The 15,413-nt window shown below is 59.5% G+C and overlaps 1 protein-coding gene across 1 annotated transcript in view; it reads left to right on the forward strand.

The window, feature by feature from the left end:
• Positions 1-1,008: 1,008 nt before the first annotated feature.
• The window catches only part of PEMT (phosphatidylethanolamine N-methyltransferase), a 44,022-nt gene continuing 29,617 nt past the window's right edge, over positions 1,009-15,413 (forward strand). Inside the window, exons 1-2 of the mRNA XM_040974547.1 lie at positions 1,009-1,153; positions 12,638-12,745. Coding sequence (XP_040830481.1) covers positions 1,091-1,153; positions 12,638-12,745 — 171 coding nt within the window. The 5' untranslated portion in view covers positions 1,009-1,090. The remainder of the gene's footprint in view (positions 1,154-12,637; positions 12,746-15,413) is intronic.

A 15,413-nucleotide genomic window follows, 5' to 3' on the forward strand; every position in this document is an offset into this window, starting at 1 on the left:
GATGCGAGGGAGCAGGGCTCTGGGGAAGCTGTTTGCTTTGGATTTGTTGCGTCAGTTCTGGGGTGACCTCGGACGGCGGTCGTGGACCTGGCTGTGCCCCTGCTCAGGCAAACACGCGCAGAGTTCGGTTTTGTTTGGTTTTCTTGGCTTGGTACACCAGGGAAGCGATCAGGTAGGCAGTCGGACGCGGGACCAGCAGAGGACAGGGCCACTCAGAGGGGCGGCCGGGGGTGGCTGCAGCTAGGACCCCGACTGGATCCCACCCCCAGCCCCGAGGGAGGGAGAGATTTGGAGAAGCCCTGGTGGTGGTGGTCTGTCAGGCCCTAAACTTAATTTCTAAATTATTATTTATTTGAAAGGCACAGACACTTGAGGTTTCCCGCCCGCAGTTCGTTCCCCCAAACGCTCGCGTTGGGTTCCAGGCTTGGGGACCCCTCCTCATGGCGGACAGGGAACCCCGACCTGCTGCTTCTTGGGGTTGGTGCTTGCAGGGCTGGGGGCAGCGCAGGGCGCCCAGCAGGCCCTTCCCCACCCATGCACCTCCTGCATGAGCAGGGGCAGCGGGTCCTACCTGCCGGACCACAAGCCTGCCCCTGCACTTCCCCCACCCCTCCGCGTCGGGAGGAGGGGTCCCGCCAGCGCCCCGGGGATGAAGCAAACCCCGGCGGGTCCAAAGTCCAGGCCGGCGGGGGGCTGCGCGGGAAGCTACTTATACCTACGGCCGCCCGCCGCCGCCAGAGGAGCACAGCCACCGTGCAGGTGAGCGGGCGGGTCGCAGGCCGGAGGCTGAGCCCGAGAGGACGCCGCCGGGCAGCCGGGACGCGAGGTCGCCCTGGGAAATGTAGTCCGTCAGGTCCGGAGCCGCCGCCGCGAGCTCGCAGAAGGCGCGGCCACGCGGACGGGCGCTTGGACTACACTTCCCAGCAGGCCGCGGGGCGGTCCGAGCCGCCGGGAAAGAGCCCCGGCCGGCGGCGCTGCCCTGGTGCGATGGAGGGCCCCCGTGCGCTCCCTCCTGAAGCGAGGCGGCGGTAACGGGGCGCAGGGACCCGCGGGTGGCGGCGATAACGGGGTGTCGGGGGGCGAGCAGCCCATGAGCGGCTTGGGGGCGGCGCCCGAGTGCTGCGGAGGCCTCGGCCACGTCGACTGGAGGAAGGTACCGACCGAGTCCCGCCCCGGCGCCCGGGGGCGGGGCCGCGCGTTGCCGGGCAACGGCGCGAGGGGCGGGGTGCGCGCGCGGGTTCCGGGGTGGGGAGGCCCCTGTGACCCTGTGTGTGTGTGGGGTTGTGCTAGGAGGGTGTGTGTGTGTGTCCTAGCACTATGTGTCCGTCCGCCCCAAGCTGGCTGTGACACCCTGGACATGCCCGGCCAGTGGACTTGGGGGACCCCCGGCTCCTCTCCGTCCCCCTGGCTGGGTCACAGGGGTCCCCCACCGAGGCCTCCCCCTGCACAGTGGTGGGCAGGGAGGTGGCTGGGCTATGAGCCCTGCATCCCTCAACTCGTGGGTTGGGAGAGGGGAGCAGGTGCAGAGCCCTGGAGTGTGTTAGAGGGGCGGGGGACAGTACCAGGGATCTGGCTCAGGTGGAGTGTCCAGTGGCAGTGGGCACCAGGGAGTCTGTCCTGGCCTGGACACAGACACCCGGGCAGCGGAGAGAGGAGCCCAAGTTCAGGTTTACTCGGGTGACAAGACACAGGAGCTCCGGTCATCACTGGAGGGGCTGACGGAAGAGACACCGCTGGCTTGGGGTGTAGCAGCAGAGGTGGTGGTCTCACGTGCGTTTGTCTGCCTGGTCGGGTTAGGGTTAGGTTGGTCTGCGTGGTTGGGAAGGGGTGTCCATCTGGTTTGTCTGCATGGCTGGGAAGGGGCGACCATCTGGTTGGTTTGTTACCTGCTGCCTCCAGGGTGGTCCCCAGATCCCTCAACAGGTGGTGGTGCATGACCACTGCTTTCCGGCAATGCAAACCCTTCAATTATAAACTGGCATCATACCCCCACCACACCCCTGGGAGGGAGACCACCCACAACCTTCCACTGTCCACCCCCACACAGCCTTCAGCAGGCCAGAGACCACTCTGTGGTCCTCCCAGCTGGGCTCCTGCAGGCTCTCTGGCGGTCTCCCTCAGCAGGTCACCAGAGGGACGGGGCAGGCAGGGTGGATGCGAGCTGTGGTGGGGGAAGCCGCAGAGCCTCAGGGACAGGGTGTGGGGGCAGGTCCTCCTGCTGCAGGCCTGTCCGGGGGTGAGCCTGGCCAGCCTGGGATGTCACCCAGTGCTCGGGGAGGGCCTCTCTGTTCTCCAGAGCTGGTGGAGAGCTGGGGGCTGGCAGCGGGGAGCAGGTCGTGGTGATGGTTGCTGACCAACGCTCTGTTTTTTCCACTGCTGCTCTTGTTGGTACAGTTAAGCTGTCTGTTGCCAAGGGAGTTGGAAAAAAAAAGAATGACATGTATCCTTAGGTGGAACCTCCTGGATCCTTAGTTGAAAAAAAGTTTTTAACCTTATCATTTATTTATTTTAAAAACTACTTGGGGCCAGCATGGTGACACAGCAAGCTGATCCTCCACCTGGGGCACCAGTATCCCTTATGGATACTAGTTCGAGTCCTGGTGCCTCCACTTAGATCCAGCTCCCTGCAAGTAGCCTGGGAAAGCAGGGAGGAGGGTTAGAGTCCTTGGGTCCCTGCACCCATGTAGGAGACCTCGAGGAAACTCTTGGACCAGTCCAGCTCTGGCTATTGTGGCCATTTGGGAAGTGATCTAGCAAATGGAAGATTTCTGCCTCTCTCTCTGTAACTCTGACTTTCAAGTACAAGTAAATAAAAATCTTTAAAAGAAATGACTAGGTATGGTGCAATGGTTCAATGGGTTAAGCCTCGCCTTGTAAGCAGCAGGATCCCAAATGGGCGCTGGTTCTAATCCCAGCGGCCCCGCTTCCCATCCAGCTCCCTGCCTGTGGCCTGGGAAAGCAGTGGAGGACGGCCCAAAGCCTTGGGACCCTGCACCCACGTGTGGAAGACCTGGAAGGAGCTCCTGGCTTCTGGCTTTGAATTGGTTCAGCTCTAGCCGTTGCGGCCACATGGGGAGTGACCCAGTGGTCTGATTCTTCTCTGTATATCTGCCTTCACAATAAAAATAAATACATACATATATATATATATATTTTAAAGATTTATTTTTATTTCATTTTTATTGGAAAGGCGGATATACAGAGAGGAGAGACAGAGAGGAAGATCTTCCATCCGATGATTCACTCCCCAAGTGAGCGCAACGGGCCGATACTATGCCTATCCGAAGCCAGGAGCCTCTTCTGGGTCTCCCACGCGGGTGCAGGGTCCCAAAGCCTTGGGCCGTCCTCGATTGCATTCCCAGGCCACAGGCAGGGAGCTGGAAGGGAAGCGGGGCTGCTGGGATTAGAACCTGCGCCCATATGGGATCCCGAGCGTGCAAGGCGAGGACCTTTAACCACTTGTGCCACCGCGCCGGGCCCTATATATATATATATTTAAGTTACTCATTTAGTTTGCCAGACCTGCATGCACTGGCACACGTCCCCAGAATCCCAGGCCCTGGGTCCATCACCTCCTGATTCCAAGGCTGGAACCTTAGCTGGGAACGAGTCAGCACTGGATCTGGGACTTACCCCAGGCCCTCCAGTGTGTGGTGTGGGAATTTCAAAGGGCATCGTTGTTTTAAAAAATTTTTATATATTCCAATGACAGAGAGAGAAACAAAAGCAGGAGATAAAGAGAGAATATTCCATGTGCTGGTTCACTCTGCAAAAGCTGCCAGCAGCCAGAGCTGGGCCAGCCCAAAGCCAGAAGCCAGCAACTCCGTCCGGTTCTCGCACGTGGGTGGCGGGGGCCCTACACACTCACAGCATCGTCTGTGCTCCTCCTGCAATGCGTGAGCAGGAAGCTGGACCCTGAAGCAGGCACCAATTTGGGGTGAAGGCATCCTGGCAGCAGCTGAACCCCTTGCTCCACAGCCCCACACGTGCCCCCTCCCTGCCTGTGACCCCAGATGCCCATCCTAAAAGGTGTTGTTGCTTCAATGTTTGGTGGCCCTCGCTGTGTCCCTGTTTGCCTTAGTCCTGTAGGCATCTGAGTTGTAGGGGTTTGGTGCCACTGACCAGCATGAGGTAACTGAAACATCATGTGTGCCCATGCAGATATTTAAAAAAATAAAAATAAAAAAATACTGCGCCAGCACAAATGGCTCAGCTGGCTAATCCTCCACTTACAGGCACACTGGCATCCCACATGGGCACTGGTTTGTGTCCCTGCTGCTCCACTTCTGAAACAGATTCTATCTTGTATTTCACTCCCCAAATAGTCATAATGACCAGCATGGGCTGCTCCAAAGCCAGGAGCCAGGAACTTGTTCCAGGTCTCCCACACGGGTGCAGGGTCCCAAGGCTTCGGGCCGTCCTCCACTGCTTTCCCAGGCCACGAGCAGGGAGCTGGATGGGAAGTGGGGCTGCCGGGATTTGGACTGGGGCCAGTGTGGGATCCCAGCATTACAGATGGCGGCAGCTTCATCAGCGACACTACAGCTCCAGCCCCAGCTGTTTTTTTTTTTTGGGTTTTTTTTGTAATTGGATAATCAGATATAGAGAGGAGGAGTCCTGGGCCGCGTGTGGCTGGCACTGCCACGCTGCTCTGCAGGCGTGACTGTGGGAGCAGCCCCTTCCCCAGCCGCCTCTTGGACCTGCTGCAACTGGGACAAACCCCTGTCTGTGCGTGTGTGCTTTGCTGTTATTGATCAGTGTGGAGGCCAAAGGTCCAGGGACAGAGGGGGAGAAGGAACTCTTACATCCGCTGCTTCCCCCAGAAGGCTGTCAGAGGTCAGGGGCCCGGGACTGCATCCGGGCTCCCACGCGGGCGGCAGCGGGTCCAAGCGTTTGGGACATCTTCCGATGCCTGCCCAGGTGCAGGGAGCTGGATCGAAAGTAGCACGCGTGTGGGGGTATTGGCGTTGCAGACCCCGTTGAACCACAACGCCAGCCCCTTGGGAGGCTCCTGTTGGAAGCGAGGGGGTGTGCCCTCCCTGGCCTTTTTGCCTGCCATGATGGGATTCCAGAACCTTCCCCCTTCAACTTGACAGCTTCCTGAAACCAAACTGGCCAGCAGGGGGATGACAGCAGCTGATTTGCTGTCCGTGCGGTGGCATTGGGGATAGGTGTGTGTGTTTGTGGGGGCAGCGTCGGGTGACCTCAGGATTCGGCAGACAGTGCCTGGGGACCTCAGGCGCTGGTTTCCTGGGGCGCCCAGGCTGACAGAGCCCCTCTACCAAGGCGGGGGTCAGGAGGGCCCCTGTCCTGCTTGGCCATCAGGCCCTTCTCCATAGGGACCCACCTGCTCACTTGGGCAGAGGGTGGCCATGTCACCAGCTCAGGGTAGATGTCCCTACAATGCACTCCAGTGTCTTGGTCCATAAAACGGGGGAGGGGGAAGTTACAGAGAAGACCAAAATGAGATCAGGGCGGGGGAAGTAAATATCGGGTCATTTTATTTTTTTTTAAAGATTTATTTTTATTATTTTTTTATTGGAAAGGCAGATATACAGAGAGGAGAGACGGAGAGGAAGATCTTCCATCCGATGATTCACTCCCCAAGTGAGCGCAACGGGCCGATACTATGCCGATCCGAAGCCAGGAGCCTCTTCCGGGTCTCCCACGCGGGTGCAGGGTCCCAAGGCTTTGGGCTGTCCTCGAATGCTTTCCCGGGCCACAGGCAGGGAGCAGGATGGGAAGTGGAGCTGCCGGGATTAGAACCAGCGCCCATATGGGATCCTGGGTGTGTTCAAGGCGAGGACTTTAGGCGCCAGGCCACACCTATTTATTTATTTATTATTTATTGTGTGTGAGAAAGAGCCCTCTCCCATGCGCTGATTCACTTTCCAAAGGGCTGCAGCAGCTGGCGCTGGGCCTCCTGTGGGGTGAGTGTCTAAATCTTAGGCTGGATGGGGAACCCAGAGCCAGGACTGGAACCCCAAGCATTTTGATGCAGGACTTGGGGTCTCTTGCAGGGAACGTTTTTTTTTTTTTTTTTATTAATTGGAAAGTCAGATATGCAGAGATGAGAAGAGACAGAGAGGAAGATCTTCTGTCTGTTGATTCACTCCCCAAGCGGCTTCAATGGCCTAGGTGAGCTGATCTGGAACCAGGACCCCAGAGCCTCTCCTGGGCGCCCCTCCCTATGAGATCATGGTTCTTTCAAGGTGAGGGATTTAGCTGCTAGGCTACTGCACTGGGCCCGTGGGTGAGATTTTTCTTTTTTCTCAAAGAACCAGTTTTTATTTATTTATTTATTTATTTATTTATATTTCTGGGGACAGAGGAAGGCATTATGGCACAGGTTAAGCCAGTGCCTGACACATGGGCTTCTTGTACAGGGAAGTCCTGGCTTCTCGGCTTCTGGTCCAGCTCCGCGCTATGCGCCAGGGAAAGCAGCAGAGGATGGTCCAAGTCCTTGGAACCGTGCACCTGTGCAGGAGACCTGGAAGAAGCTCCTGGCTCGTGGCCTTGGATCAGCTCGGCTCTGGCCGTTGAAGCCTCTTGAGGAGTGAGCCAGCGGTTGGAAGATCTTTCTCTCTGTATCTCCTTTCTGTGAATCTGCCTTTCCAATAAAAAGGAATCTTTTTTTATTATTATTTATTTTTATTGTAAAGTTAGATATACATAGAGGAGGAGAGACAGAGAGGAAGATCTTCCATCCGATGATTCACTCCCCAAGTGACTGTAACAGCCGGTGCTGCACTGATCCAAAGCCAGGAGCCAGGAACCTCCTCCAGGTCTCCCATGCGGGTGCAGGGTCCCCAGGCTTTGGGCCGTCCTCGACTGCTTTCCCAGGCCACGTGCAGGGAGCTGGATGGGAAATGGAGCTGCCGGGATTAGAACCGGCACTCATATGGGATCCTGGCACGTTCAGGGTGAGGACTTTAGCCACTAGGCTACTCCTCCAGGCCCAAAGATAAATCTTAAAAAAAAAAAAAAAAAGATTAGTTTTCTGCATTGAAAACGTGCTTTCTTTTCACCTTCCCTCCGCTGTTGACCAATTTCCTTCTCTTTCCTTGCCAACTGGGCTCACAGGGCGTTGAGGGTTTGGGGGTTTGCCAGCTCTTTCCCGGCTAGCCCTGAGCCCTGCACGACCGAGCCACTGTATTTGCCTTTATGTCTGGGTCAGAGGTGGTTCATGTCTTCTGAAACATTTACTCGGAAGCCATGTCTTTGTTACTGATTGCTGGTTTCATTTTGTTGTAGTCGGAGAGTATCTTCTGCATACTTTCTGTAATATTCAGTTTAAAATTTATTTATTTTTTTTTCTCAAGTTATTTGATACAGAGTGAGGGATACTGGTTCGTTCCTTGAATTCCCACAACAGCCAGGGCTGGGCCAGGATCGCTCACTCAAGGATGCTGACAGAGGCTCAGGCTGCCTCCTAGGGTGTGCGCTGGCTGGGAGCTGGATGGGAAGGAGGCTGCGGTGTTGTCCCGAGTGGCAGCGTCTCGGCAAAAGGCCAGATGTGGTCGTTGGCGCAGGCGCAGTCCGTCTGGGTTTGTGTTGGGGGAAGAGTGGTGGGGGTGGTGGCCTTGCTCGGCGCCCCCTCCTGCCTCCTTAGCCGAGTGTCACCAAGGGAGGACTGAGGCACAGGAGCACCAGGTTCCTCCCTGGACTTGGTCTCGCCTGTCGGCTCTTCCAGTCCTGCGTCCCCCCAGGGGGGTGCTGTAGCCTCCTTCCCCTCCTCCAGCCTGGCTGCTTGCCAGAGCCCAGCCCACGTGCCATCCTGCGGGGATCTGCCTCATGGCACTGACACAGGTGTTGCTGCTGTACCCATCCTGCAGATGGAGACGCCAAGGCTTGCCCGGGATGGCCTGAGCACCAGGACAGCCTTGCGTCTGTCCTTGTCCTGTCCCCTTCAAGGCCTTGGCACCAGTTAACTCCCTGTGAGGGTGGCTGGTAGCTCCCAGCAGCTTCAACCTGTCAGATGTGTGGAGACACTGACCCCGGAGCCTCCTTGGCCTCAGAGGGCTGCCAAGCCCCTTCTTGGAGTCGCTGAGAAAAGCGAGACCACCCCGCTCCCAGCTGCAGAGGTTCAGGTTCCTTTCCTTGAGGGATCCGGAGGTTCAACCCCTGGAAGGGCTGTGGGGCCCCTGACCCTAGGTGAGGGACCAGCAAGTAGGGGGTGCTGAGCACCCAGCTTCCCCTTCTGGGAATTGGGGTCAGTTCATGTTGGCGCCTGGAGAGACCGTCCCCACAGCTGATTGGTGGCCACAGGGGTCGTTGTTGCATTGTGACGCCCACCCTGGTGCCCCTCCTTCCCACCCAGGGCTCTCCGGCCCTCCATTCCATCCCGGTGACCAGTGACTTGGGGGTCAAGAGTGTAACTCAGTGTCCTCCCTATGGCCCTTCCCCTCGGGGTGCCAGTCTTCCCAGAGGCACCTCTGGAAAGCAGAGAGGTGAGGGGTCTGCGTGGCAGGTCAGGGGAGCAGCCCATGCCTCTCCACCCACCTCTGCCTCCTGAACTAGAAGGAGACCCCGAGAAGTGCTCCAGCCCACACAGCTGCTTGCACAGCCGAGTCCTTCCTCAGAGCCCCATGGCCCCGCATGTAGACAGCAGGGTCCCATGCGGGCAGTGTGAGAGGAGAGGGTCCTACACGCACCTGCTCCGGGCACCGGCTCCAACGCAGGCCGTTGACTGGCGACCCCCTCCCTGTCCTGGTGCCCTGAGTCAGTGTGACGGACTTCTGTGGACCCTGCTGTTTGCCTGGGTGTCACAGTGTGACCCTCCAATGCCTGGTCCCTCAGGGAAGTATCTTCCTGGGCGGCCCCCAGGGTCCCTGCAGTGGAGTTCACCCCCTGTGAGCTGGGCTTGCCCTACTGCCCCCCGCCTGTGAGTCTTGTTAGAACTGCTTGCTGGGAACCAGCATAAGCCCTCCCCGGCCCCTTGCTAGCAGAAGGGTCATCTCCAGGCAACCCACATCCGCCCCTCATGCCTTGGATTTGTCTTCCCTCCTGCCTGTCTGAGGAGTTGACCCTGGGCACTGGGACCCCTGTGGAGGAGGGGCCTGGGGCCAGGGTCTGGTTTTGACCAGTTGAGCCCTGACTTGGAACCCAGGTGGTGGTCAGTCGCCGCCATGGTCACCCAGAGTTCATGGGATCATCTTCCAAGTGCGTCTGTCTCTGCCACCTACCGTGGCTCTCATAAAAGGCAGGAGGGACCATAGGAGGGGACCCCAAAGTCCCGGGGCAGGGGAGGAGGAGGAGCAGCTTGAAGCCCACGGCCATTTAGATCTTCAGGAGCCCCAGTCTGTGGCAGTGGGGGCAAGACAGCCCCTCACAGGCCTGCTGCAGAGTCCCCTGGGGGCTTGGTGACTGCTGCAGAGTGGGGTCCTCCCTCAGAGCAGACAAAACCCTGGTCAGTTGGTACTGCGGCAGATGCCCTTCGGGGATTCTCATTATCCAGAGAGAGAGAGAGAGAGAGAGAGAGAGCGCCATCTATTGTCTCATTCCCTAGATGCCCACATTGCCAGGCTGAAGCCAGGAGCCAGAAGCTCCGTCGGGGTCTCCCAGGTGGGTGCAGGGGCCGCAGCCCTTGGTACTTCTCCCTTTGCCTGCCAAGTGCATTATTATTAGCAGGGAGCTGAATGGGTCTTGGGGTAACCAGGACTCGAACCAGAGCTCCAGGGTGGGATGCTGGCTGCAGGGGAAAGGCCAGGCCCCAGGACCATTCTGGCCCTGCTAGGGTCCTGCATCTGGATGCCCCACCTACGTGCCACTCGTTGTCCAGCCGCACACACCGGGACCTCAGTCTGACGGTGCGCCTTGCAGAGACAGCCTGCTGGGGGCTGAGAAGGGGTGGCGGGAACCGTGGGAGGCTCCGCCTTCTCCTTGACCCTAACACTGTCCAGTGCTGGCTCCAAACCTGGCCTGGGTCTCAGCCCAGGCTGTGCCACACTGCCAGGTACCAGTGAGGCACCCATAGGGAACCCAGCTCCTGTGGCTGCGAAGAGGCCGGATCCCACACGTCCCTGTCCCCAGGGATCTGCCCGCCTTCTCCCTCTCTTCTTCGCCGGAGGAGAGTTGAGGGTGCCGAGCTGGGGGAAGCCTAATGCTTTCATCAACAGAAGAGGCATCGACCTTGTACCATGTGGTGGAGACATAAACTTCACAAGAAAAGGAGCTATTGGGCCTGGCACGATGGCCTAGTGATCAGATCCTCGCCTTACACACACCAGGATCCCCTACGGGTGCCTGTTCACGTCCTGGCCGCTCCACTTCCCATCTGGCTCCCTGTTTGTAGCCTGGGAGGTAGTCGAGGACGGCCCAAAGCCTTGGGACATTGCACCAGCGTGGGAGACCTGGAAGAGGCTCCTGGCTCCTGGTTTAGGATTTGGTCAGCTCCGATCATTGCAGCCACTTGGCGAGTGATCCAGAGGACGGAAGACCTTTCTCTCTGTTTCTTCTCTCTGTAAAATTGGATCTGCCTTTCTGGTAAAAATCTTAAAAAGAAAGAAAAGGGAAAAGAACTAATATGATCGAGGGGGTGGGAGGGAAGAAGGGGTCTTGAGGGATGGTGGGAGTCCCTGCCTGGGAGCATTTCCAACACGCGCAGAAACCTCATGAAGCAGGCGCCACCACAGGACCAGGGAGGGGTGCTGGTGGCCGTGGTTGTGTGCGAGATGGGATGACAGTGCCATGGTGTGGGAGGGTGAGGCCGGGGAGGGGCTCAAACCAGGCCAGGGATGGAAATGGGCAGCAGAAAGAAGGGCTAGGGGCAAGTGGGGACTTGGGCTGGCTCCAGAGCTGCAGCCATTCACCTTCCATGCACTGAGCAGCCAGGGCCCGGGCCTTCTTGGGTCTACCCTTGCCCCCCTTTGTGCCCGAGTGGGAGGACAGCGTCCCTGAGGCCAAGGGTCAGTGTCGCTGCTCCAAAGCCCCACACCCTGGGCTGCCCTGGGGTGTGCACAGCCTCCCTGCCCCTCCTGCCGGAGAGGATACTAGGATTCTGAAATGTTACGTGCTAGTGACTTTTCAGAATGTTCCTTAGACCCACTAAGCAACAAGATCTTGATGGGAGACAGAGCTTTGCAGAGGAATTGGAGGCAACCGGCCCCACCCCACCATGCCCCCAGGCTGGGGAGGGGCAGTGGCAGATCAAGGGCGAGCTCCCAGGGGCATGTCCATCTCATCCCGCCCCCAGAAGTTGGTACCAGAGGGTCTCTGAAGCAAAGCATTGTGGGGCTGGGTTGGGCCTGACACGCAGTGGGCAGTGCAGTTGGGCCTGACACACAGTGGGGCTGGGCTGGGCCTGACACGCAGTGGGCAGTTTGGGGCTGTTATCCCTGTCATGGTGCCCAGCCACACCGCTTTGCACCTAGCTCCCAGCTGAGGCACCAGGAAAGCAGGTCCCTGAGCCCCTCCTGGCCATGTGGAAGAGCCCGAGGGCGTCCCCTGCCCTCTGGCTGCAGCCCGGCCGACCACAGGACCACACAGGTGTCGCAGACACTTGGGGAATGAACCACTGATGGAAGATCTCTCTATGTTACTGTTACTTTCACATAGATCAAAACAATTTCTCTTTTATAAATGACACTTTGGGAGAGTTGAGCACCCAGCAAATGTGCATTCTTTAAAGTATCTGCAACTTCTTTTTTTTTTTTTTTAGCCGAGCATCCTGTGTGCTCCACACTGGTCCTGAGCTTCGGAACCAGGCGGGGCGCTGGGTGGTGGGAGGCCGGCAGGGGGTAGGGGGGTGGGAGGTCCTGCTGCTCTGGGCAGCTACCAGCCTCCAGGGAGGAAGAGCTGGGGGGCCAGCCCAGCCCAGCCTAGCCTGTTGGGAGCCCACATGGGAGGCTGCTCCGTGCTGCCTCCTGGGTGCCATTTTCCAAGAACCATGGCCCTGTGCCCGCCTGGCACTGGGGGAAGCTGAGAGCTGCTGCTTCTGTTGAGGGGGCCCAGGTTATTTCTTTGCTTTCCCCTTCATCTCTCCCCATTTTTTTTTCCTGTAAAATTTTTTTAACTTATTGATTTGAAAGACACACACACACACAGAGATCTTTGATCCACCAGTTCACTCCCCCAGATGCTCTCTGCAGCCAGAGGTGGGCTCGGGTGTCTGGAACTCCCTGTCGGGTCTCTTGGTCCGTTGCTGTGCCTGATGCCACCTCCACCATGCCCCACCCCTGCTCTGGAAGTTGCCCCTCTTGTCCCGTGCTCCTTGTGCCCCCACGGCGGGCGACTGTCGGCCATGGAAGGACCGGTGCATTGCCATCGTCTTGGCTGGCCTTGGCCTTCCAGCGTCCGGCTTCCTGGGTTTTCTCTGGTCCCTGCTCGGGTCACGGTCCTCCCCTGGGCCACCACCCCCTGCCCCCCGACTTGGTATTACTTCCCTTTAACGCCCACATTCCGAGTTGCCAGCTGCCTCATCCAGCGCCGGTGCTGGCTCCCGAGACAGGACACAGTTGGTTGGGTTTCAGGCTTTTTTCGCCTCCCGCTCACCGACTGCCCGGGAGTCACCTCCGCTGGACGTGTGTGTTCCCAGCCTCCCGGCGGTGGCGTGTCAGTCTCTGAGGTCTGGGGAGGAGGGTGCTGGCGAGGGGCCTGGTGGGCTCCTGCTGACGCACTGGGACGCGTGTCTCTCCAGGCAGATCTCCGCGTTATGAACCAGCTGCTGGGCTACGTGGACCCCTCCCATCCCAGCTTTGTGGTCGCCGTCCTCACCATAGCGTTCAACCCACTCTTCTGGAATGTGGTGAGTGCCCTACGCTGGCATATGGGGGCATGTTCACGGCTGGACAGGTGGCTGGCCCCTGCTCCTCTCCCTGTGCCCGCCACAGTCGGCCCTTGTGTTAGCCGTACCAACAGGTGAGGGGAGTTGTCCAGGCCAGTGGAGGAGACCCTCCTGCTGCCACGAGCCAGCTACCCTAGCTGGGAACCCTGTGGGCAGTGTGGTGGAGGGAGCCCAGGGCTTGGCTCTGCTCTCCAGCCTGCCCCCTCCCTGGGACTGTGGGCGTGTGGCTCTCAGTGTGTCCCCCCCCTCCTGTGGCGTTCTCCCCCGGGGTTGGCGGGGGAGGGCGGATGCTGGGCCAACTTGCTAATGTGGAGCTGCGGACGCCCTGTGCACACCTGGGAGGGTCTCTGTGCCAGCACAGCACTGTTCCCAGGTGTTGGTGTTGAAGGGGAGCTCTGGGCGGTGTTCTGTCTGCTTCAGTCTTCTCCATCGGGAAAGGACAGGGAGGTGGGGGGGAAGGGAGGGCGGTGGGTCTCAGGAGAGAGGCTGCCTTCCAAATGTCTGGAGGAACACGGTGCACCCAGCGCAGGAGGGGGTGGGGGCAGTGATGTGTGTAAACACAGACCTTCTTGGGCCTCAGGGCCACTTCCCCCCCTCCTCCCCAGAGGCCTTGGCCAACAGGCTGGGCCACCTGAACCCGTCTTGATTCCACACAGCAAGGGTGTGTGTGCAGCCCCTCTTCCGTCAGTCCGTCTATTTGTCCGTCCGTCCCCACATCTGCGCTGTCCTAGGTGCACACGCATCACCGGAGCACGAGGCAATGAGGGGTGCAGAGAGGTGGGCATTCCCAGGTAGACTCACACGACGGGGAGGGGGCGAGTCTGTGCCTCTGAGATGGGACAAGGAGCTGGCCAGTGCCCGGCTCGCCCGTTGGCTGGCGTGCCAGGCTCTCTTCCAGCGGCTGCAGGGAGTGCTGGCCCTGCAGGCCCCCCGTTTCCGGTCTCAGCGCTGTTGATGTCCAACTTCCGGCCTTTGGGGAAAGGGAGAGCCGAGGCATCTGTCTGCAGCCAGGCAGTGGGAGCCTGTTTGTGTTCACAGCTTCAGGAAATGAGTGCGGGGTATGGCACAGGCTTCCTATCCATTCTGCTGCACCCTCCTGGGCTGGGGAGCTCTCCCCTCATCCTAGCTGCAGGCTGCTCCCCAGGGGAGGCTGCTGGGGGTTCCCACAGCTGCCCGGGCCCCGGCTCTGGCTGGGTGCCGGCCAGGTGTGGCTGCAGGTCCTTGCCTCTCCTGTGCCCATGGCTGCCCGGCCCTGGGACTCAGCTGGCTGGGGAGGATTCAGTTGGAGACCGGTGTGCTGCTCAGAGGGGTCTGTTCTCACCATAAGCTCCTGATCTGCCTGCCTGGGACTGTTTGTGGGTGGCTGGCAGGGCAGGAGGGATTATGTGACCCCCCCCCCCCACTGTGTATCATGTCACTGGGTTCTGGGTGGGAGTGGGGTTCCTCCAAGGTGGGGGGAGTCGGGAAGCACACAGGTTGCCCCTGTCACTGCTGTCATCTCTCTGGGAACTGGAGCTGACGGGGTAGGCAGGACTGGCATAGGGCAGAGAGCCACAGGTGTCTGGCTGGGGACGGGGAGCAGGTTGCTGGGGTGACCTCGCTTTATCACAGCGCCTTGTAGGAGAGAACTCAGCCTGTGGTCCTGGGGGAGTCCCCAGCACCCCATTCCTGAGGCTCTGACCCTCCAGGACATGAACTCCCCGCCAGGGCAAACAACTCACAGGGCCTCCAGATTGGGGAGGTTAGGCAGGGCCAAGCATGGGCCAGGTTTTGTGGGAGGGGGATGCAGGACAGGAAGGGGAGTCCCGTGGGGTGGTCGGGGAAGGCCCCTCCTAAGGGGCAAACCTTTGGCCACCAGCCAGGGAAAATGGCAGCTGCAGGAGATCTTGCTGCAGGCCTGTGCCCGGAGTCAGGTGGAAGGGACAGGGGCAGTGGCGCGAGCCCGACAGGCTGTGGGAAAGTAGTGTTTGGTATCTGAGCTGGGACCCACAGCTCTTCAGGGTCCTGGGATGGGTCCCAGCAGCAGAACTGGGAGGCCGGTGAGCTGCTGGAGAGCCGGAGAAAGCAGGTCCACGCCCGTGGAGGTGGTGGAAATGGCCCCGAGGAGTCTGGCAGCATCGCGAGGGTACCACAGCCAGCTCCGTGCTGGGGGCCCGAGTGCCATGAGATGGGTGGCCAAGGAAGAGAGTTCGTTTAGCTCTGCTCGCTGAGGTTGGTGATGGCCGGGAGGCCCAGGATGACTGGGGCAGGGTCTGGCCGTGGCGCCTCACCCCTGGAGGCCGTACTGCGAGGGGCTGCAGGGACCTGTGCATGGCTGGGTCTCCTCCATGTGCCTGGGATGCTCAGAGCCGCAGGGACTTGGGGTCCAGGCACTGCAGCCTGGCCTGGGGCCTCCAGACCCCAAGATAAAACCTGACCAAGCCCTCCTGCTGTGCTGTCCTCTTCCATCTCCATGGAAGGGGCCACCTCCCCAGGGTCCAGGGCAGAGGGATAGAGTCCACCCTCGACTCCTTTGAAACCCCAACCCCAGGGCCTCTGGCTGCCCGGCCTCAGCCCATCAGCTGCATCCTGGCGATGACCTGACCAGGCTGCCTACCAGTCCTCTCAAGTGGTCCCTAGGCACACAGCC

This window comes from Ochotona curzoniae, unplaced genomic scaffold (genome assembly GCF_017591425.1).
Source record: "Ochotona curzoniae isolate NIBS_2020 unplaced genomic scaffold, NIBS_Ocur_1.0 contig_2456, whole genome shotgun sequence".
NCBI classification, from domain to species: domain Eukaryota; kingdom Metazoa; phylum Chordata; class Mammalia; order Lagomorpha; family Ochotonidae; genus Ochotona; species Ochotona curzoniae.